This window comes from Saimiri boliviensis, chromosome 3 (assembly GCF_048565385.1).
Source record: "Saimiri boliviensis isolate mSaiBol1 chromosome 3, mSaiBol1.pri, whole genome shotgun sequence".
NCBI classification, from domain to species: Eukaryota; Metazoa; Chordata; class Mammalia; order Primates; family Cebidae; genus Saimiri; species Saimiri boliviensis.
Genome location: NC_133451.1, coordinates 105,803,139 through 105,825,298, shown reverse-complemented (window position 1 = coordinate 105,825,298; position 22,160 = coordinate 105,803,139). Strand labels below are relative to the sequence as shown.

The 22,160-nt window shown below is 35.0% G+C and overlaps 1 protein-coding gene across 24 annotated transcripts in view; it reads left to right on the top strand.

The window, feature by feature from the left end:
- The window catches only part of CAMK2D (calcium/calmodulin dependent protein kinase II delta), a 309,946-nt gene that overhangs the window by 142,328 nt on the left and 145,458 nt on the right, over window positions 1-22,160 (top strand). For all 24 annotated transcript variants that reach the window (XM_074396636.1, XM_074396634.1, XM_074396635.1 and 21 more), the window contains exon 4: window positions 10,101-10,155. In XM_074396636.1, coding sequence (XP_074252737.1) covers window positions 10,101-10,155 — 55 coding nt within the window. The remainder of the gene's footprint in view (window positions 1-10,100; window positions 10,156-22,160) is intronic.

Here is a 22,160-nt window from a genome sequence, read left to right as displayed (position 1 = left end):
CCCAGCTACTCAGGAGGCTGAAGGAGGAGAATCATTTGAACCTGGGAGGCAAGCGTTGCAGTGAGCTGAGATAGTGCCACTGCACGCAAGCCTGGGCAATAGAGTGAAACTCCATCTCATAAAAAAAAAAAAAAGTAAAGAACAAAACAAAACAAAAAGCAAAACATTGACCTAGGCTGAACTAACTGTTCTATCGAAGATTTAGATAAAAACATATTAGGTGCCTGATAGATGCAGACTGGCATCACAGTGCCTGTGGCTATATTGCTAGTATTCTTCATTATTCCAATGGCATCTAATTCATGAGTAAGTTTGTAAATAACTCCCATGCTTTTCCCAGATCATGAGCCTAAGATTACAGAATGTATTTTGTATGTACTTCTTTTGTGAATATTATACAGAAGAAATAAACTGATTTAAGTGCTTTCATCATAAAAATAGATGTATAGAGACAAATGTTATTGGATAATATAATAATATAACATGTTTACAAGCCAGTTATGCTTCATTTCTTAACATGTATTAGGATTTTAAACTCACAGATTTCCTGCTTATATTACATATCAACTTTGGAAAAATGCAATAAATGAATTTTCAAAAAAGGGAATTGAAAGATGAGACCATTTGGGCTAGTGAGTCTCTAGGGAAAATACAGTTGCAAGTGTTAAGATAAAATGGTAGTAAGCTACAAAGAGAAGATGACCTAGTAAGTTTTTCCATTCACTATTCTCCACTGGCTAGTGTTAGAAAAGGAACTCATCTGCTCGGTTAATTTTTTGAAGAGCATATTTTTAATTTGGCAAGATAAATGTTCTATGTTTTCTCTCTAGTTATGGATTTAAAAATTTCAAAATAAAATGAAGTATGTTTTAAACTTTAACTTGTTAAGAGTGTTGAAGAGGGAAAAGTCTTATACTTAGAGAATCATGTTCAGCTTTATATTGGTAATAAATATCTTATTTATTTTCCATACTGTTTATTAGCCATAATCATCCAGGAATGTAGAAATGTAAAAACATAGAAAGGGTCCTATAGGATCTTCAAAGTTGAAGGATCATCTAATCCAGTGCTTATCAAGTATTACTTACAGTAACCTAGAGTATAAAAAATGTTTTATATCATGGCCCAGTGTACATTGTGTGTGTGTGTGTCCCCCAAGCAAAAGTTTCACAAAGTGATAGTTACCTTTAATGTGAAACACACTTCACCATGTTTGATTTTATTGTTACTTTTTATCTTTTAAAATTGTTTCTTCTATCCAGGCATGGTGGTGTTTGTGTAATCCCAGCTATTCTGGAGGCTGAGGTAGGAGGATTACCTGAGGCAAGAGATCAAGAGGCCAGCCTTAGCAACATAGGAAGAACCAGTTTCAAATTAAGAAAAAAAAAATTCTTCTGTTTTTTATTACATAAGTCATTTCTTCATCAGCAAGGTATTTGCCATCTGATAAATTTCAGAGTACAGTAAGATAAGACCAAAACAGCCATGTCTTTAACTTTTTGAATATTCCTTTTTTTTTTTTGAGACTGAGTTTCACTCGTTGCCCAGGCTGAAGTGCAATGGCACAATCACTGCAATCTCCACCTCCTGGGTTCAAGTGATTCTCCTGCCTCAGCCTCCCAAATAGCTGGGATTACAGGCATATGCCACCACACCTGGCTAATTCTGTATTTTTAGTAGAGACAGGGTTTCTCCATGTTGGTCAGGCTGGTCTTGAACTCCAGCCCCCAGATGATCTGCCTGCCTCAACCTCCTAAAGTGCTGGGATTACAGGTGTGAGCCACTGTGCCCGATCTGTTTTTTTTTTTTTGGAAGACACAATATTGCTCTGTTGCCCAGGCCGGAGTACAGTGGTGATTTCTCGGGTCACTGCAACCTCCACCGCCCTGGTTCAAGGATTCTCCTGCCTCAGCCTCATGAGTAGCTGAGATTACAGGCATGCATTACCACACCCAGCTGATTTTTTGTATTTTTAGTAGAGGCGGGGTCTCACCATGTTGCTGGTGAGACCTGACCTCAAGTGATCCATGTTACTAATCTCAAATTCTTGACCTCAAGTGATCTGCCTGCCTCAGCCCCCCAAAGTACTGGGATTACAGGCTTGAACCACTGCCCCTGGCCCTTTTTAAATATTCCTAATCGCTACGGATATTGATGAGAGATCACTGATTAACTTGTAATACATAATGGAAGGTGCAATAACAAAAACATAAGGCAAGAAGAAAAGAGAGTTGAAATCACTGATTAAAATACATAAAACAAATGATATTAATGCAAAATTGAAAGAGGGAAGGAAAATTTTTCTACATAAATGACTATGGTTTCAATACTCTTGAAATAAGTATCAACTTTTCCAAGAAATGGAGTTACCTTTTTAGAAAACATAATAAGCAGAATGGAATTATTCAATTAAAATATACAAGATAATTTCTAATGATTTTTTGAAGAAAACAAAGAACATTTCCAGATATTACTGAGTCTATTAATTCCCCCTTATATTTATATTTTTATTAAAACTGTGCAGGACAAGGTATTAAATGAATTACCTATTTACTTTTTTATTGCTTTAATCTTCTCTAAGCTTCTATATTTAGCCACTAATGACTTTTTTTCTTTCAAGCAAAAGAACTGATTGTTCTTTCATGCTGTTTGTGGTGTCATATAATCGGTGTGGCTGATACTCATACAGTCAACAGTTACTGATCATATCTTACACTTTCTAATTTCTACCCAGGTTGAAATTCTCCCAAGTAATAACTACTTTGACCCATCAGAAACGCAATTGGTTAATCTAGGCTTGTAATCAGTGCTGGCTTATTAAAGGCATAATGATTTCTTCTAGTCAGTACTGAATATTATTATACTATTCTGATCCTGTAGATATTGAAGATAATCTAAACTTGGCTTTTAATCTTGAATCAGGAATGGGGTGAGAATTCAGGAATAAGAATGGAGACCATAGTCACCAGAGATGATCTGCTTTGACCTTCAGAACTTATCTTGGGATCCAGTGACTTTCTGTGTGTACTTTTATAATACTTTTTGTAATATGGATGGTGTTCCCTATCAAGTTTTCATATACTAATTATATTTGATTGTTTTAAAAAGTTTACTTAATATTCATTCCTATTCTTAAGTGTAAGCAGTGAATTGCTTTGAAATAGAATTTAATGTCTAGTTGATCTTAAGTTACAAAATAGATTTTTTTGTCACTACAGGAAAAGTATCTGAAATTTTACTATAATAATTTTTCAATTTCTGATATAGAAGTTAATTTTAACTTTTGAGTAATGAAAAATGACTTATTTGGCATTATTAATGGGGCATATTGCTAAATAATTTTTCAAAAATACATGACCCTTATATAACTTTATGTGTTCAAATAGCTAAAATTAGAACAGACTGTGGCTTCTAAGCCTGATCAGTTCGTTTGCCTTAGCCAGCAAATCAAACTCATAAATTTTTAATGCTCATATGTTAAAGTGTCACATTAAAACAAGTAAAATAAGTCAAATTATAAATACTAGACCCTTGACCTTAATAACAATATAAAAATGAATATGTATCTATGTCTGTCTATATTTCTATTCAGTGTTTTAAAAATGAACATCTATATTTCAAAAAAGAACAGTATGTATTTTTCTAATGTACTCAAGTTAATATATTTTATACAGGGAAAATTAAAAACAAATGGTGTCATTTTATTAACTGTGTTACTTGTGCTATAGAAATGCTTTTTAGAAAAACTTATAGGCAGATTTGCCTTCACTTTTCTAGAAGTGTTAGTTTGATTTTGAACTTAGTTTTCAGTGCTTTTGTGTTTTCTATTTGAAAAGTTTTCTCTCTAGAAGTGAGCAGCTTTGTCATAAATATAGCCAGGAGAGTAATAGTTGAGCTGAAATTTCTCTCCAGAGTGGTGTAATTTGACTGTTAAAATGTTCTAATACTATTGTGTGTGTTTTACATTTTAATGTAATATTGAAAAAAAATGTATATAGATATATAATGAATAAATATATGCATATTTTTATTATTTTTAATTTACAAATGAACTAAATGCTTGCTTCCCTCTTTTGAGGAAGCCTTGGCATGTTGCATGGCCTAACTTGGCTAGTGCTTGTTCTAGCTGTGAATTATAATTAACTACTGATGGGAATATAAAAAAGATCTGACTTACAAGCTGCCATTTTTGCTTCCCAGTATGTGAACCAAATCCAACTACCTCAATCTTTGTAACATAGCAAAGCTAAAAATGCAAATTCTGCCTTATTAATAACCAGGACTGTTTCTCAGAGCTGACAAACAATGATTATGAGGATATAATACAATCTGTTCTGTATGAATTACTCTATTAGTATTATGATAATATTGGCAGCATTGCCCTACCATGTTCAGATTTAGACATTTTTACTAATTCTTTCTTATTTTCTGAGGTCAGACTCATTCTTTTTATCTGCTAAATTTGCATATGATATTGGAAAATTTGTTTGAAGACAATGTGGTCATTCACACATTTCAGATCAAGTCTTTTCTGTTTACTTATCTATTGTTAGGTAACAGTCCTCTCCCCAGATTTAGTGGCTTAAAATAACATCATTTTATTATTTGTGATGATTCTTTGAGTTGACTTGGTTCAGTCAGTTGGCTGCTCTACTCACATGGTATAACTGAGGTCATCCATGCAGTTGCATTCAGCTATGAGCTCTGCCAGTAACAGAATGTCAAGATTATCTCTCATCCTCGGAGGTTTCTCTCCATGTAGCCTCTTGTCTGTCAGTCTAACCCGATCTTTTCTTTTAGTACAGCAAGTGGTTTCCAAGGGTACAGCTCCAATGTAGAGAGCTTAAGGTTTTGCTTTCATCACACATGCTAATCACTCAAAGCAAATCACATAGCCAAGCCCAGAAGCAATGTGGAAGGAGACTGTACAAGGACATGAATATTGATAGACGTAGTCCACTGGGGTCCACCAATGTAATTGACTGCCTCATCTCCATAAAAAATTTTAGTGACAAACATGATAGTGAGTTTGGGTTGTATGGCAGAGTAAGAATCAGTATAATGTGAACCAAATAATATTTTGTATAAATAATGTCATATAAAAATTATAATTCACAAACTTAGTTTTATTTTGTGTGGGGGTTACTGTTAAGAAATGGAGGAGAAAGGAAGTAGTACTAAAATAGAAAACATTGACTTTGTATCCTTTTAGCCTTTTATGAAAGATAAGTCTCTATAAAATAATATATTCCTTTTCTTTTGACAGAAGTGTTTCTAACATGTGTCATCAAAATGGATAAGATGTACCTAATCACAATTCACATGGCTTCTACTTGGAATTTAATTTTCCTTCTCTTTTCCCTCTCCTCCCTTGCCCATTCATTTTCATTTCCTCTCTCTCTTTGCCTTGCATGAGCATGCATACACACACACACACACACACACACACACACACACACAAACACACACACACACACCCCTTTTTTGCCCATGTTATCATAATGTTCATGATGTGAAAGTGTTAATTATTGGAAATGAAAATAATTTAAGTTTATGATATTTTATATGTTGGGTAAGCTTTCAGATTCTTCAACTTACTACCATTTTTGGTACATTAAATGTTCTGTCAGATAAAACAGCTGAGTCACTGGAAATTCTCATATTCCTAATTTGAAGTGGAAAAATAACTATTTTCTGGGGCTTTATGAACTTTATAGAGAGATAAATGTGGCCTCGTATCCTAGATATCATCTAGCTATCTCTATACCCTCAATTTATAGCATCCCATTTTAAACCTACACTCAAAATGGTTTTCTTTTTCTGTGGAAATTGGCTGTTACTTACTTGTTATTATTTTTCTTTCTCTAGTCACCATAATATTTTTTTTATTTTTCCTCTCTTTTGAATATTATTTCACCCTGACAAACCAGGTCATATGCCACCAGGTATTTGGCAAGTAGTTTGTTGACAAAAAGGTTTTAGGGAACCCTCATAGTATTCTCAGTAAGAACAACTTTGGAATCATCCAGCTCTGCATTCTGGTCCTTGCCTGGCTGATTACTGGCTGTTAACCTGGAAGATTCTTCCGTGCCTCTAAGCCTGTGAACATTCATTTGCAAAAGCTTATGGCAAAGTGTCCTTGTGGTGCTTGTATATATTAAATATAATAACTCTTGCAAAGATTATTTGCATTGTGCCTGACAGTAAGAACTATAAGTTTTATTAGATCTTTTAACCCCTTAAGTGGAATAAAGAATTAAAATAAATAGAAAACTTCTAGCATATTCAATTAAAATTTCTCAGATCATACAAGGACCATGGTTGATTTGACCCTTTATGGAGCTAATATTTAGCTAGAAACTGCAATTAAATAATGCAAGAACAAAGGACAGGAAGAGAAAGCAGTGATCCTGTGATCATTCAAATGTGATAATACATGCAGGGGAGAAAGGAAAAGAATAAGGTCATGGGTCAGCTAACTTTTGGAACTATTTTTAGCCTCAGAAGCTTTTATCCCCCTTATAAATTCCATACTTAAAGTTCCAGAATCTAAAATTCTCTTCCAGATGATAACTGTTATGCTGTTTCAGGTTGTGAAAATTCATTTATTCATATACTTAATTTTACCTTTGACCAAACTTCAAAAAGAACGACTGCCAAAATGTCTTACAACCTGTTTTCTCAAATGCTTTTCTCATTATCTTGTTTAAAATTTCTCTCTAAAAACATCATAGAGACAACTGTCATTAGGCTAATTGCATGGACTCATATGTGAAGCTTATGGCAATAACAGAGCAGTCATAGAAAGAACGAGGTGCAGTATGCTTCAAAATGCAGCATGCACAGTGCTGTCAAGTTCAGCCACGCTGTCAATCTTGAGCTAACAGCTGTGATGAACAGAATGTTGTGTTATTCCTTTGTGGTGAAAATGAATTGACAGTTATTTATAGGGAATAATTAATGTAACATTTTGTAAAAGTAAACACAATTTCATTCCTTGAGAATCTGTTATAAAGGAAAAAAGGATAGGAGATGAAGGATACTTTTGACCAACAGAAAAGACTTGAAGGGAAATAGAGGATGTCTACGACTAAAACACTATCTTTCAGGCTATATAGACACACCATCAACTCTGAGAATAAAAGTTGACGAGTTAAAAATTTTTAAAGGAAACAAACCCATCCTCACAGTGATTGTAAATATGTGGAATATCTCTGTGAAGACTGTATTATCTGATTTTGTTAATATAGTAAGTTAAAATCATGACAATTTCATGTAATTCTGATTTTTGAGTTAATTATTTAAAATAAGAGAGTAGAAAGAGGTAGGGAGAGACATAAGGAAGGAAGGAAGGAAGAAAGTGTATATTAATCCAGTAAACATGATGCTGATTTTTTTTCTGCTACATCAATAACACATTCATAATATCACATGGTCAAGTGGCTGCTGGTTAGATATATTAGAGGTTATTTTGGAATTGGGTGATGAAAAAGAAGTAAACTTGGCTAAATGATTTGTCTCAAACCCTTATCACATGTTAGCTGGTTAAGTGCTTTTGTATCGTATGTTTGATTATCAGGCTTGTATCTGAACAACTCGACTTGTTCAAAAAATAATTTCTGAATGATGATATTTAGTATTAATAAGTTAGTGGTAATCATTCTAAGAAAACATTATTCCCAGGATAGTCAGAAATCATTGCTACTCTCCAGTTGTACCTGAAATATCCTCCTCTGTTCAGCTGTACACCTCTTTAATGTGGACACCCGACATCCCACTTGTACCGAAGCTTTTACTTTCGGACAGTGGAAGAAAGTAAACAGTGATTTTCTCCTGCTCACACTGTAGACTTTACTTTTCAGTGTAACTTTGATAACATGGGAATTCATCTTGTTTTTCAGAATAATTGTATGAGTTCTTTAAGAAGCCATGCCATTATTTAAGCTCATTTGAATGTATACTGTGTTATAGCTGCTAAGTGAGGTATCTCTGAAACTGTCATTCAAGAAAGCCAGTGAGCTACTGTCCGTGACCCAGCTTTCATTGCTGTACTAAATGATCATTAAAAGACACATCATCAAACCAAACTCTTTATTTTCTTCAACAGCATAAGTTTAAGCAAAGGTAGCAAGCGTCTCTGATATAGGCAACTTGAAGAATACCTTTCACACCATTAAAGTGGTGGAAGAATTGCTTCGGTAGCAATCATTTTATTTTGTTTATGTACATATGTGTGTGTGTGTGTTTGCATGTGTTATGTGTATATATAATATATGTATTGATCCTTGGTGAAAATTTCTGTCCATAAACCTTCTATAGTAAATGTTCAAAAAAAAAATGATGACAGACCATCTACTATGGGCCAGATCTCTGTGTGGGATGCAAGACTTATAAAATATGGTTCCAGTTTGGGAGTATTGATGAGGATACTCTATATACTGAAGAAGGGAAAGGTATTAGAGGTAGTAAATAAAAATAAAATATGCTGTGTGAATGAATTCAAAGGCGACACTGACAAACAAATAAGATCAGGGTGGCAGGTGGGAGGTACTGCAGTGTGTTTACATTTCACGCACTAAAGAGCTAAGTAGAGGATCTGAGACTGAACTGTTGGCTGCATTCTCAGTTGCCTACAGTATAGGCCTCCTCCTCATGTTAATAACAGTAGGAAATTCACATTTTACTATAACCTATCTAGAGAGGGATTCAGAAAAGATTTTAATAAGAGGCCAGGAATGAGCTCCAAAGGGGATGAAATTAGATGATAAAGCATGGAGATTATCTTAAGTCTATGAGCTTGGGTGTTGAATGGGCACTACAGTCTCCCTCTATAAATAATTTTAGTTAGTGCGATAGCCTAAATGTTCCTGTAAATTCACATTTTCCACGTGGTGGCCATCAGTACATGGGAAACATAACAGGTTGCAGTAGAAAATCGTTATTATTTTGTGATGACTTTTGTAAAAGTAGCTGTGGCCTAAAACTTTGTTGCTTTCTCTGCCTCCTTTTGCTTCCAACGAGGTCAAGCCACCACTTGCAGTGATTTAGATATGTAGGAAGAATTCACTGGGGCTAGCAAAGGTTGGAAGGTGGGAAGAGGGAGAGGAGCAGAAAGAATAACTAATGGGTACTAGGCTTGGTGCCTGGGTGACAAAATAATCTGAACATCAGCCCTTTGTGACATGAGTTTACCTGTGCGGCAGACCTGCACATGTATCCCTGAAGCTAAATTAAAATTAAAAAAATAAAAACAAATAAATAACCCAAAAAATGAATTTACTATTTATGAAGGATAACTGGGACAAGGTTCGGGGCTTATGCAAAAATAAACAGCAGAGACAGAAAGTTGTATGTAAGTTTACACATGTGATTTAGTTTAGAGTTATTAGTTAAAGTCCAGGTTATTGGAAATTTTAAAGTAATATTGAGAAACTAGTAGATTATTTTAGCAAAAGTTCTAGCTGTATATTTTGAGCTAATTAGTTGGCCAATGGATTTGGGTGACCTGAGTAAATAAGTAACATAACAAAAACTGTGTTTCACCAGATTGACCAGGGAGTGCCACCTAGAACTTCTTGGACAAAAGGGAGAACACAGTCAGGGGAACCATTTCCTAGATTTGGAATCATTCCTCTTACTGTCTATTGTAGTGACCAAGCATGAGTTGGCGAGGACTTGGACTAAGATGATAGCAAAGGGAATGGCAAGGAAGTGGAAGAATTGCCAGAACCTGTTAACTTTGAGTATATGGATATATAGTATAATGATCCTCAACATTTGTTTAATATTCACCTGAAATTTTGTGGATTCATTTTTATTTCATTTAATCTCAACTGTTTTATAAAGCATAGGTACTAATGTCATTACAAGTTAAGCACTTTTCTTGAGATGACATAGTTACCAATTTTCAGAACCGGAACCCAAACCTTAGGTCTATCTGAACCCAAACTTTGTTATAAAGGATATGGACTTATCAAAGGCAAAAATACAATGTGATGCAAACATTTCTAGCTAGGAGACAGATGTTCATGTGAAGTGTGGTTTAACATTGATCACTGGAAAAGGTCTAACATATTTTTTCTTCTCTTATTTTTTTCTAGTGCGACTTCATGATAGCATATCAGAAGAGGGTTTTCACTACTTGGTGTTTGATTTGTAAGTATATACTCAGGATTCATTTATTTTTGCAATCTAATTGAGGACCATTTTGAATTAATAATTTTTCTTATTATACAGTCCAAATTACTGACTGCTACAATATTTCTTAATGTTCTTCCAGTAACATTCAACTCTTCTTTTGAAAAGAGAATACTACGCAGCATTGTTTTATTTAAAATTTAAATTAAGCTTAATTTGAATTAACCTTAACCTAAATGAAATAGTTATTTTGCTTTGTGTTGTCTATTGTGATGCCATCAGTGGTTCTCAGTTTTAGCTTGCAGCATAAAAATGTTTGACATGGCAAAATTTTCCACTTAATTTTTTATTATGTATAATTTATTGTCTTAATGTAAAAAGAAGACTCAAGGAAGAAACTTGGATTACCAAAACTGATTTAAACTATTCAAGACTTTTAAAGTGAGGTGCCGTCAGCAAGAATGAAGGGAAAATAATGACTCTTGGCAGGAATATAGTAAAGCAGGCCACACATATGGTTGGTAGGAGTTTAATAAGAACATACTTTCTGGAAATCAATTTGGTGCTACTGTGCTTATCAAAGGGAATTTAAAAATGTTTGTATCACTTGACTTAGTAATTTTACTTCTCAGAACACATTCCATGAAAAATATACCCTAAATTCAGTTAAAATTTTATGCCAAAAGATGTTCATTGCATCATCCTTTATAAGGGAGTCAAAAAGAAACCAACTTAAGGATCCAATTATAGAGAAATAATTTCATAATTTTAGTATATTCATATAATAGACTACAAACTAGCATTTAGTGTGATGCCACAAAGCGTTTTGGGAAAGATTTAAGAAATTATTTCACATAATATGAATTTGAAGGTAGGATAATACTAAGTTTGGTTAATTCAATACTCCAATGATGTCATTAAGAAAGCACGTTCTTTCCGTCTGTCTGTTTTTAGTAGTATGTGGGTTTGTCTTCATATTTGGGTTCCCCTTATGGTCTGAAGTCGACTGCCACATTTTCAGTTATCACAGTGACTTCCAAAGGCAGAAAAGGGGGAATTGAAATTCTATTGCACAAGTTTTATTCATGGAGAAATCTTTCTCAAGATCCTCTCAGAAGATACCTGTTCAAGAATCCTTAACTGGAACTGCTTCTCAAGCCCACACTAAACCAGGTATTTATTAAGAGAATGAAATTACAACTGGCAATGACAAACCATAATTTAGTTGATGGATTTTGTAAGGGAACTGGCCTCCTCTGAATCACTTGATACCTAGTCCAGAAGAAAATTGTGATTTTGTTATTAAGAAAGAATGAAAGTTTTGTCTTTAGGGTAGGCAGCCAAGTATGTCTGCGTATTTAGAATAGACACTAAATCTCTACTCATGCACAATCCTACTGCACAGGCTCATCTGCACAGACCCAGTCCATCCATGGCTTGCTTATGTGGCCATAGTTTCGTATAGCTCTATGTTGTTCTTATAGTCCTTCTTCTTCAGTCCTTTCTCAGCTCTTGTTTTTACCTTTTCCATTGTTTTTTCTTCCCTCCCAATGTTCACGTCCCTTCTTTTATGATTTTCTTTCTTGAGCTTTCTTTAGCCATTCTTTTAGGGTAAGTTCGCTAGCAACAAATTCTTAGTTTTCCTTTTTCTGAGCTTGTCTTGATTTCTGCTTTATTCCTGAATAATATTTTGCCAGATATAAAATTCCAGTTTGAGAGTTCTTCTAATGTTGTGCCACTTCTTTCTGGATTCCTTGGTTTTTGATGAGACATCTTTGTCATTCTAATTGTTCTTCCCCTAAAGATAAGGTATAATTTCTCTCTGGCTGCTTTAAAGTTTGTTGTTCTTTTCTTTTGCATTGTTTTTTTCAAGTATCTGTGATATATCTTGCTTGGCTTGGATTTCTTGGAGTTTACTTATTTGGGTTCAGTTAGCCTCTTGAATGTGTATGTTTTTATCTGCCAAACTTGGGTAACTTTTGGACATTGTTTCTTTGAGTACCTTTTTAGCCCCACTTTCTTTCTCCATTCCTTTTGGAACTCTCATGACATGAATGTTGGATCTTTTGTTAGCGTCTAAGTGGTCCCTGAGGCTCTGATTTTTGTTGTTACTGTTTTTTTTTCCCTAATCTGTTGTCTTTCTGTTGTTTAGTTTGGGTAATTTATTATTGTTCCATCTTCAAGTCTGATTGTCTAATTCTGTCCTCTGTTTTTTTTTTTTTTTTTTTTTTTTTTTTTTTTTTTTTTTTTTTTTTTTTTTTTTTTAATTCTACTGTTGAGCTCATCCATTGAGTTTTTTATGTCAGTTGTATTTTTCAGTTCTCCAGTTCCCTTTTATTCTTTATAGCCTCTATTTCTTTCCCAATATTCCCTTTTGTTTGTTTCAAGTATGTTTATAAGTGCTCACTGAAGCATTTTTTATTAAAGCAGACTAAAAGTCCGTATCAGATAATTCTGACAGCATTGTTATCTTGGTATTGCTGCGTGTTGATTATCTTCTCAGTCAAATTGAGATTTTCCTGTATCTTGTTACGATGAGTGATTTTTGGATTATATCCTGAACATTTGGGGTATTATTTTATAGTACTCTAGATTTAATTAACTCTTCTCTTTAGCAGACCTTCTCTGATACCAGTGTAAGAAGGTGCCATCTTATTACTGACTGATGGGGGTTGAAGTCGAGTCCCCAAGCAGCCTCCACTAACATGCCTGTGTAGTATCTCCTTACTGCTGGGTGAGGTTATTGAAACACAGGGATTTTTTTGTTTTTCTATATTTAGTGGGAGAAATACACGTAACATATTTTTTTTTTTAAGCATCAGACCTGTTGTCATTTCTCAATAGATTTAATTTCTCAGATCTTTGCTTTGTAGATAAGGCATGGTATTATAAACTGAGATATGTCCTTCATGCTAATACTTCTGTTAGTTCTCATTACTTAAGTAATATCATTCTGAATTGAGTTTGATTATAGCTCAGTCAGGGAGGAAACACGTTTTTTCTAGTCTTTTAGGTTCAGTGCCTGGGGCATGAGAATTTAACTAACAAGAGAGAGATTAACAAGAGAAAAGGCATATAATTTTTATTAATTTTTATGTGTGAGAGAGTTCACAGAAAAGAAGTGAAACTCAAAGAAGCAGTAGGCTTGGGCTTTTATACCCTTTTAACAAAGGAAAGATAATCTGGGCTTCAAGAGATAATGGAGAATTGACTTATGGAAAGTGACTAGTAAATATATGAAGGAACTCATGGAAGGTAAGGGCTATTTTAGTAAGATCTGTTTATGCAAACTCATCTGCTGTTGACTCCCTGTCTTCTATGATGAGTCTGTCTTTCTCACTGGTATCAGGGAAAGGGAACATCCTCCTCAAAGGGAAATTTATACCCTGCTTTTAAGCAGATAAGGGAGGGAAGGTAATTCTCTCTATACCTGTTGATTCTCACTTAGCTTTAGCTCAAAATAATCCTTATGCCAAAGTGGCATATTTGGGGGTGATATATTTTGACCTCCTTCTGCTGCAAGAAGCACTTCAGTGTTAGGTCAAATCCTTCTACTATGCCAGTTTTCCATAGTCAGCAAGCTATTTATATCTACACTTTAAAATTTATAGATCCTGTATTCCTTATTAAATTAAGGGCATCATAAGAATCACAGTTTATTTTTTCTTGTATCATTTTTTAGAAATTCAGCACAATAATTGGTGAAGAACATAAAGAAAGCAGTTCACATGAAAGCAAAATAAGCTTTTTAACTAAAGTGGGTCATGTCTGTGTCAGTCATATTTGTTTGGGTTATTAATGTCTCTGAAACCAAAGTGAAGAGGGTAAAAGTTTACATGCCAACCATAGAAATTTGAAATATGCTGCAATAGGCAACTGAGCTTCTGCTTCTAGAATGAAAGGCTCAAATTCTTTTTGATTATTCTTTAGTATTTAAAGCTTAAGAGGAGCATTTATCCTGAAATGATCTACCAGTAAATGAGATTAATAAACTAGTTAAACACAGTCCAGCATTAGAACAATTGAAAAACCATGGTTAAAAGTATACATTTTCAATAACTGAAAAGAGATCATAACAGATGTAAGTGTCTAATTTCTCAAAATTATGTGATCTTTGAAAAGGAACAGTAAACAGCTTTAGAAAAATGCACATTTTAAATATAGTTAAGAAATATACATTGATATCTTAAGGATATCAATGAAATACTCATATGGAAAATTGCAACCATTTACCCAATCAGTTCCAATATAAAATAACTACTTGAATTCCCAAAGAAGGGATGTTCCTTGTGTTCCTCCTTTTGATGATAGTTTTGGCATTGTGGTACTTGTGCATATTTCCTGTGGAATGTTAGCTATTCAGAATCTAATGGAAGTTCTATTTTTATAGGTGCATTGAGTCTTCTTCTAATGAAATGGTTTTTGCTTTCTAAAAAGGAAAACGAAGGAGCACATGAGTTCTATGGAAAAAAAAATTCTTCTTCTTTTTTTTTCTTTCTTAATTTTATTTTATTATAGAGATGGGTCTTGTTATGCTGCCCAGGCTGGTCTCAAACTTCCAGTCTCAAGCTGTCCTCCCTTCTCAGCCTCCCCAAGTGCTGAGACTACAGGTCTGAGCTACCATTCCCAGCCTCTTCTTGCTTTAAATTTGTACTTTTTAATTCAGATATCTAACCATTTTCTTTCTTTTTTTTTTTTTTTTTTTTTTTTTTTTTATGAGAGGGAGTTTCACTCTTGTTACCCAGGCTGGAGTGCAATGGCGTGATCTCGGCTCACCGCAACCTCCGCCTCCTGGGTTCAGGCAATTCTCCTGCCTCAGCCTCCTGAGTAGCTGGGATTACAGGCACGCGCTACCATGCCCAGCTCATTTTTTGTATTTTTGGTAGAGACGGGGTTTCACCATGTTGACCAGGATGGTCTCGATCTCTTGACCTCGTGATCCACCCGCCTTGGCCTCCCAAAGTGCTGGGTCCATTTTCAACTATAAGGCATCACTAGTGTCTTTTGCAAATAGACTCAGGAATGAGTGGGAAAGGCTTTTATGAAAGCAAAGTCATCTTCACAGCAAATAATGAACTGCCCTGATTCTTTTTAAATAATCTTTTCCAGGGTTTGTGCCTAGCAGGGTTTCTGGGCATACCTCAACAGCTCTGGAAAATAAGCAGGAGCTAAGTTTATAGAGATTCCAATTTATCTAAGATAAGATGAGAAAGTAAAGAAGTAGAGCTAGATTGTAGTCCCCAAGGGAGAGACCTTCAGGCAGAGACTTTGGCTTTAAGCAGATAAGGCAGATCACAGATCAAGTTCATTTCTAGGGCAGATGATGAACAAGGCTTTAACACAGGCAGTCACCTGAACATATGTGTTGGCATTGAGAAGTTGTTTTCTCTGTACTCATTTTAGGTTCATTGTTTGGGACTGTGTAAATTAGATTGACAGGAGACAGATTAAGAAGAAAAAAACAGAAGTTTATTAGCATGTGTATTATGCATTTATATGGAGGCTCTCAGAGATAAGTAACTCAAAGTGGTGGTTAGAACTTCGGCTTATATATCGTCTTAAAAGAACAATAAATTCTTAGAGAAGAGTCAAAACAAAGGAAAACGACTTTGAGTCTATAGGAACAGCAAATTGTGTGAAGGTTAATATATGAGGATAATTAATGACAGATAATGGCTAGTATTAGTCAAGTTTCTTATGTGGATTCCTCTGGTGCAGCCTCTAGGCTCAGGCTGGAGGTTGACTTCTGCCCTCCCTGGAGATAGGGCAGGAGAGAAAAGTCTACAAATTTATGGCCTGGTTTTAGGCAAATAGAGAGAAAGCAAAGAACTTTTTCTTATTTGCTTCTTTGCAATTGCCTTCAGCAAAAAAGAATTTTTACAAGTGGCATATTTTGGAATGACATATTTTGTTACCCTTCATTAGCAGCATATATTTCAGGAGCCGTATGTCAGAGAAAATCGGTATTATGTGTTTGTTGAGTGAATACTTGTTCAAGAGACTAAAAAACAAAAAATCAATAATTACAGTATAGTACATCATGTGCCCTGATATTGTTCTGTGTAGACATCTTGAAGCAAAGATGGAATAGCTTGAAGCAAAGATGGACTTGGTTTAGACATAGCTTAGCCAAGTTAGAAGTCACTGAAGTAAGGTATTGGTAGAAATAAAAAAAAAAGAACTAAAATAGTTTAATCCCTTTGAAAATACTTTATAGAACATAGCTGAGTCTATGAATTTTGTTTTGTGATGGTAATTTATATTTAAGAAACAGGCTGGGCACAGTGGCTCACACCTCTAATCAGGTGTACTTTGGGAGACTGAGGCAGGAGAACTCTTGAGCCCAGTAGTGCAAGACAAGCCTGGGCAACATAACAAGAGTCTATGTCTACAGATTTTTTTTTTTTTTTAATTAGCCAGTGGTGATGGCTGGTGCCTGTAGTCCTACCTACTAGGGCAGCTGAGGCAGAGAATCACTTGAGCCCAGGAGTTCGAGGCTGCAGTGAGCTGTGATCATGCCACTGCTCTCTAGGTGACAGAGCAAGAATCTGTCTTAAAAATGAAAAAAAAAAGAAGAAGACACAGTTAATCTACACAAAATTGAAGACATTTTAAATAACAAACCCTGATGCTGTAAATATACTAAACATCTGGGCTATTTTAAAATGAAATTTAACGTTCCTTATAGTGAAAACCCATGAATCTAGAATTTTTGCGTGTCTCATGTGGGAAAAATACTGGTTTCTCAGTAGTTATTCTAACAATTTTAGTGTGTGTTTTTGTTTTGTTTTGCCTTGTGAAAGGACACATCTGAATAGTGTTCTTTTAATTGAAACATGAACAAAACAATTAATGATTTTATTATATATTTTAAGGAAGAACATTTTAAATGATTATAACATTCTGTCCTTTTAATAGAAAGGGATACTCTGTCATATACTTTTGATTCTTTCCTGAGTGGAAGACAAAATACAAGTTTAAGTTTTCTCTATTATGGTGCTTCACAGCAGCAAACTAAATCCTTCTACCCACACATCATGTTTCCTTTATGTTCATGAGCACTTTCAATGTGTGTGGGATAAGATGTAAGCTTGTCTGCTAAGGACTCTTTAGTTACAACCTAAAGAAGGAGGAAGCTTCTTCATGATTGATACTATCTGATATCAGAATTTTTGTCAGGTGTAATTGTCATAAATTCCAGAGGGCCTATTTCTATTTTATTTGCTCACTTCAGTAATTTTTATTCTTTGATGAGAATAAGGATTTCTTCTTAATATATCTATACCATCGCATTAATTCTGTGGCTCATGCCTGTAATCCCAGCACTTCGGGAGGTCGAGGCAGGAGGATTCCTTAAGCCTGGGACCATAAGATCAGCCTGGGCAACATAGTGAGACCTCATCTCTACAAAAACATTTTTACAAAGTAGACGGGTGTGGTGGCATGCACCTCAAGTGCCAGCTACTTGAGAGGCTGAGGTGAGAGATCACTTGAGCCCAGTTGATCAAGGCTGATTGTGCCAAGATTGTGCCACTGCAGCCTAGTTGACAGAGCAAGACCATGTCTCAATTTAAAATAATAATGGTAATTATTAGTATTATTGCCCTTTTGAATATAAATCTAGATTTTTTGGTGTTATATCACTTCCATGTTTATTATATTCATCTTCATGAAGTGAGAGAAAATACTGTGGAATATAGGACTTTTTTAAACTTTGACGATTCTTTTTAAACTTTTAATAAAGTTTATTTTTTACATCGAATTCAAGTTTACAGCCAAAATGAGTGGAAATACAGAAAGTCCCCATATACCCTTATCTCTACAAGTGCACAATCTCCTTCACTATCAAAATCCCCACCCAACATTAGTACATTAGTTACAGTAGTACATTATACTACTGTATACACCTACTTTGGTACATGATTATCACCTAGAGTCCTTAATTTATACTAGGGTTCACTCTATGTTTTACATTCTATGGGTTTTTATAAATGTATAATGTTCTGTAATAACAATTGTGGGATTATATGGAATAGTTACATTGCCCTAAAAATCTTCTGTCTTCTGCCCGTTCTGTCCTCCTTACTCCCTAACTCTTGACAATCACTAATCTTTTACTATCTCCATAGCGTTACCTTTTCCATAATTTATTATATAGTTAGAATTATACAGTATATAGCCTCTTAGATTAATTTCTTTCACTTAGTAATAAAGTCAGCCCTTGAACAACATGGGTTTGACCTGTACAGGTCCACTTATACGTGGATTCTCTTCTACCTTTGCTACTCCTGAGACAGCAAGACCAATCCCTCTTCATCCTCCTCTTCAGCCTTCTGAATGTGAAGATGATGAGGATGAAGACCTTTATAATGATCCACTGTCACTTAATGAGTGTAAATTTATTATCTCTTATGATTTTTCTTGGTAACATTTTCTTTTCTCTAACTTACTTTATTGTAAGAATATGGTATATAATACATGAAACATAGAAAATATGTGTTAATCAACTCTGTTATCCTTCAGGCTTCCAGTCAACAATAGGCTGTTAGAAATTAAAATTGTGGGGAATCAAAAGCTATACAAGGGTTTTCAACTGTTGTGGGCTTGGTGCTCCAACCCTCATGTTGTTCAAGAATTAGCTGTACACATTTAGGTTTCTTCCATTTATTTTCATGGCTTTCTAGTGTATTTCCTTTTATTTTGGAATAATATTTTGTTGTCTGGACATACCAGAGTTTATTGACTCACCCAATGAAGGACATTTTGGCAGCTTTTAAGTTTTAGCAATTATGAATAAAGCTGCTATAAACATCCATGTATAGGAGTCTGCATAGACATAAGTTTTCAACTTCTTTGGGTAAATACCTAAATATGCTGCTGATGAATCATATGGTAAGTGTATATTTAGTTTTGTAAAATACTGCCAGTCTTCTTAAGTGGCTATACCATTTTGCATTTACACCAACATTAAATGAGAGTTCCTGTTTTTCCATATTCTCACAAACATTTGATGTTATGAGTGTTCTTGATATTGACCATTTTAATAGGTGTGCAGTGATAGTCCATTGTTATAATTTGAAATTTCCTAATGACATACAACAATTAATGTCTTCTCATATGCTTGCTTACCACATCTTCTGTGATGAGGTGTCTGTCCAGGTCTTTCATCCATTTTTTTTATTACATCATTCATTTTCTTGTTAAGCTTTGAGAATTATTTATATATTCCCAGCACATCAAAAGGCTGAGGCAGGCAGATCACTTGAAGTCAAGAGTTTGAGGCCAGCCTGACCAACATAGTGAAACCCCATCTCTACTAAAATACAAAAATTAGCTGGGCATGATGGTGCATGCCTGTAATCCCAGCTACTCGAGAGACTGAGGCAAGAGAATTGTTTGAACCTGGGAGATGGAGGTTGCAGTGAGCTAAGTTCAGGTCACTACACTCCAGCCTGAGTGACAGAGTGAGACTCCATCTCAAAACAAACAAACAAATGAACAAAGAGTTATTTGTATATTTTGGATAACAGAAGCTTTATCAGATGTGTCTTTTAGAAATATTTTCTTTCAGTCTGTGGTTTTTCTTATTCTCTCAACAGTGTCATTTGTAGAGTGGAAACTTAAGTTTAATGAAGTTTACCTTATCAGCTTGTTTCTTTCAAGGATTATGCCTTTGGTCTTATATCTAAAAAGTCATCAGCATACCCAAGATCATATAAATAGTGTCCTGTGTTTTCTGAAAATTATTTTAGAGTTTTGTGTTTTACATAAAACATAGGTCTGTGATCTATTTTGAGTTAGTTTTTGGGAAGAGTGTAAGGTCTATATCTGAATTTATTTTTTTGTATGTGAATGTTCAGTTGTTTCAGCACAATTTATTAAAGAATGTTTGTTTTTACTAATGTATTGCCTTTGCTGTCTTGTCAAAGATCAGTTGATTATACTTATGTGGGTGTATTTCTGTATTCGAAGATCTGTTCTGTACCACTGATCTCTTTGTCTGTTCTTTTGCCAATAGCACAGTGTCCTGATTGCTGTAGCTTTATGGTGAACCTCGATGTTGAGTAGTGTCAGCCCTCTATCTTTGTTCTTTTCCTGCAGTATTCTCTTGACCATTCTGGGCCTTTTGTCTTTTCATATGAACTTTAGAGTGGTTGGTATATATCCAGAAATAACTTGCTGAGATTTTGATTGAGATTTCATTGAATATGTAGATCAGTTGTGTGTCCTCTGACTGCCCTCACTGACTGGCCATTTCCCCATTCCTTCCCCTTCCTCAGGCCTTCCTATTCCCTGAGACACAAAGATGTTGAAATTAAACCAATAAATAAATTTTTCACTGGCCTCTAGGTGTTCAGGTGACTCAAGTGAAAGGAAGAGTCACATATCTCTCACTTTAAATCAAAACCTAGGAAGAATTAAGGTTAGTGAGGAAGGAATATCAAAAGCAGTGGCTGAAAGCTAGACCTATGCGCCAGTTAGCCGAGTTGTGAATACAAGGGAAAAGTTCTTGAAGGAAAGTGCGAATGCTATTCCAGTTAGCAATCAAATGATAAGACAGCAAAACAACCTTATTGCTGATAAGCAGAAAGTTTTATTGGTCCGTATAGATGATCAAATGGTTATAAAGTTTCCTTAAGCCAAAGCCTAATCCAGAACAAGGCTCTAACTTTCTTCAATTCTGTGAAGGCTGAGAGAGGTGAGGAAGCTGCCGAAGGATAGGTGGAAAGCTAGCAGAGGTTCTTTCCTGAGGTTTAAGGAAAGAATCCATCTCCATAACAAAAAAGTGCAAGGTGAAGCAGCAAGTGCTAGAGAAGCTGCAGCAACTCATCCAGAAGACCTAGCAAATATAAGTGATGAAGGTTTATGCACTAAACAACAGATTTTAAACGTAGATGAAACAGTCTTCTATTGGAAGAAGATGCTATCTAGGACTTTAATAGCTAGAGACAAGAAGTTTTAAAGGACAGCTTTAAGGTACAGCATGGGGTGGGGAGTTGGGGAGAGATCGCATGGGGAGAAATGCCAGATATAGGTGATGGGGAGGAAGGCGGCAAATCACACTGCCACGTGTGTACCTATGCAACAATCTTGCATAGTCTTCACATGTACCCCCAAATCTAAAATGCAATAAAATAAATTAAAAAAAAAAGAAAGAAAGAAAGAAAAAGGTACAGGTTAACTTTCTTGTGAGGGGTTAATACAGCTGATGACTTTAAGGAGATGTGAATGCTCATTTACCATTTCAAAAATTCTAGGACCCTTAAGATAGATGCCAAATCTACTCTGCCTGTGCTCGGTAAATATAAGAACAAAGCCTAGATGACAGCATATCTGTTTATATCATGATTTACTGAATATTTTAAGCCTAACATTGAAATCTACTGCCTGGAGTGGAGAAAAATGATTTCTTTCAAATATTACTGCACACTGACAATTGACTTAGTTGCCCAAGAGCTCTGATAGAGATGTACAAAGGGATGATTGTTGTTTTCAAGCCTTGTAACACAACATCCATTCTGAGTCAATGAGTCATTTTGACTTTTAAGTATTATTATTTAATTAATACATTTTATACGGTGATAGCTGCCTTAGCCATTCATCTGACTGATCTCAGCAAAGTAAATTGACAGCCTTCTGGAAAGGATTTACCATTCTTGATGCCATTTAAGAACATCACTTATTCATAGGAGGAGGTAAAAATAACAGCATTAACAGGAGTTTGGAAGAAGTTGATACCAGTTCTCATGGATAATTTTGAGGTGTTTGAGACTTCCAGTGGAATATATAACTGCAGATGTGGAAATAGCAAGACGATTAGAATTGGAAGCAGAATCTGTAGATGTGAATGCATTGATGTAATTATCAATATATTGTCAATACATTGATAATAATGTCATTTTTATCTCTGCATAAAACTTTCATGGATGAGGAGTTGCTTTTTATCAAAGAGCAAATAAAGTGGTATCTTCAGATGGAATCTACTCCTACTGAACATACTCTGAACATTGTTGAATGACAAC